This window comes from Mirounga leonina, unplaced genomic scaffold, assembly GCF_011800145.1.
Source record: "Mirounga leonina isolate KUSES-001 unplaced genomic scaffold, KU_Mleo_1.0 Mir_176, whole genome shotgun sequence".
Taxonomy (NCBI): domain Eukaryota; kingdom Metazoa; phylum Chordata; class Mammalia; order Carnivora; family Phocidae; genus Mirounga; species Mirounga leonina.
Window position 1 is genome coordinate 47496684 of NW_023270454.1, and position 2463 is coordinate 47499146.

A 2463-nucleotide genomic window follows, 5' to 3' on the forward strand; every position below is an offset into this window, starting at 1 on the left:
TTTGAGAGAGAGAGAATGAGAGACAGAGAGCATGAGAGGGAGGAGGGTCAGAGGGAGAAGCAGACTCCCTGCCGAGCAGGGAGCCCGATGCGGGACTTGATCCCGGGACTCCAGCATCATGACCTGAGCCGAAAGCAGTCGCTTAACCAACTGAGCCACCCAGGCGCCCCAACAAATTACTATTGTTAATGTTACCAGAACCTTCACTGGCCAACCGCATTGATTAATGTTAACCAACAAACATGATGTTAAGAATCATTTTTTTTTTTTTTTTTTTTTTAGTTTGGATACCATTAGTTTATTATAAAAGAGAGACATGAAAATTATTTACATGATGAAAGATTTCACAACTTCACTGGAATGGGCAGCTTCACTTCATGCCATTTTAATAATGATTTCAGTCCACATACTTTCCGAGAATGTCACCATCTCTAAATAAGAAATAATCCTTGTCATCTAGAACTACTTTGGTGCCTCCATATTCTGGGAGAAGAACTTTATCTCCAACTTTCACACTAACTGGTTGAATCTCTCCACCCTTTCCTTTAGAGCCCGATCCAACAGCTACTACTGTTGCTTGCAACACTTTTCCTTGAGATTTTTCTGGAAGCATAATACCTCCTTTGGTTACAGCTTCAGCTGCGCTCCTTTCAACTAAAACTCGGTCAAAGAGGGGAAGAAACTTTCTAAACGCCTGCCCTGCCATGACGCCGACCGCCGCAGTTCGTACTCTGCTCTGGAGCTCGATGTTAAGAATCATTTTATACAATACACTATTCCTTCTTTCATGAAAACTTTTCTTTTGTGGATTCCCAAATAAAAACCCCTACTGGCTTTTTTCCTTCTTAATGAATCCTATTCAGTCTAATTAATGACTTAGTCTCTAATTCCCAAAATTTTATGTGCTCACTCTCAGATCTTTTCTTCTCTCTTTTGAGTTGACTATACACATTCGCATGGATTTGAATTCATTTTATACACTGACAACCCTCAAATGTATATATTGAATTCATAATTTGATATTTCCACTTCTAAACATCTTAATTTAAGTGTGAATTCAGCATGTCCAGCTTAACATAGTCAAAATTGACTTCCTGACTCAAAAGCCTACTCCTCCAATATTCTCTGTATCAGTGGGTGATACCAAAGCCCCAGGATTTATCCTTGCTGTCTCATTCTCTGAAATTGCACACGCAGTCTATCAACCAACTAGTTGCTCAGCCATCTGTGAGCTGGTAGCTTACTGTCTGTAAGCTTAGCCATAAGCTTTCAAATATGACTTCTTCTAATTCTTTCTACTGCTACTAGTCTAAACATTATCATCTCTTTCCCAAATTACTTTTAAAACCTATTAACAAACTGGTCTTTGAAATTTCACCTGATTTACTACCTATGTCTTACACAGAATCCAAAGTAATCTTTTGGAAACATAAATCAAATCCTATCCCTACCTTGTTCAAAACCATTCAGTGGCTTTCTATCACAGAGCAAATTCCAGGTTCTCTAGGTTATAAGGCTCTACTTAATATGACCTCTGCCAAAGTCCCTGACCCTATCTTCTACCTTTTGTTTGCCTCCTGACTCGGATTCACTTTCTCTGGCCTTACTATTCTTGAACCCACAAAGGTCATTCCTGTTCACAGATCTTTACAATTCTTGTTGTTTTTAATAAGGAATGGTTTCTCCTTAATCTCTATATGGCTGGTTCCTTTATATTATTCTTGTCTCTTTTCCTTTGTTATCATCTCCAAAAGGTGACATCATCCCCCAGCACTCCTGCTACCTAATCTCTCCCTTCCCCTCACTCTGCATTCTTGCATCTGGCTTTAATTTTGTGTATGCCATTTAGCGTTAACCTGAAACTATAACTTAAGTATGTGTTTATCTACTGTATCTTCTGCTGGAATATGAACTATAAACAATAACACATAATCTGCCAGTTTATTTCTCTATTCCCCTATCTTTGGGCAAGACCTGTCACAAAATAGATTCTCAAAAATGTTGGTTGAATAAAATAATCATATGCTTCCTATGTCATATGTGCTGTGCTTATGTTATTGGTGAATGGCATATGGTCCCTGAAGGAGCTCACACCTAGCAGGGTATCCTGATGCAAAGCAGTTAATTGTATACTTTCCTCTTTTTATTGTACTTAAAATTTTAGCCTAGTAAAACACTGAGAAGTTGTTTCAGTTTTTCTTTAAAAAATTTAAAGTTGGGATGCCTGGGTGGCTCAGATGGTTAAGCGCCTGCCTTCAGTTCAGGTCATGAGCCCCATGGGATCCTGGGTCCTGGGATTGAGCCCCATGTTGGACTCCTAGCTTGGACAGGAGTCTGCTTCTCCCTCTTCTTCTGCCTCTCCCCCTGTTTGTGCTCTCTCTGTCTCTCTCTCTCAAATGAATAAATAAAATCTTCTAAAAAAACTAAGAATTATTTGGTATATAATCAATTATTAAGTCAAAT

General features: G+C 38.9%; 1 protein-coding gene across 1 annotated transcript; it reads right to left on the reverse strand.

Moving 5' to 3' along the window:
* Positions 1-258: 258 nt before the first annotated feature.
* On the reverse strand, positions 259-738 carry LOC118022464 (10 kDa heat shock protein, mitochondrial-like). The gene has a single exon (XM_035023218.1). It carries the CDS (start codon positions 704-706, stop codon positions 398-400), a length of 309 nt encoding a protein of 102 aa, XP_034879109.1. The 5' UTR covers positions 707-738; the 3' UTR covers positions 259-397.
* Positions 739-2463: the final 1725 nt, after the last annotated feature.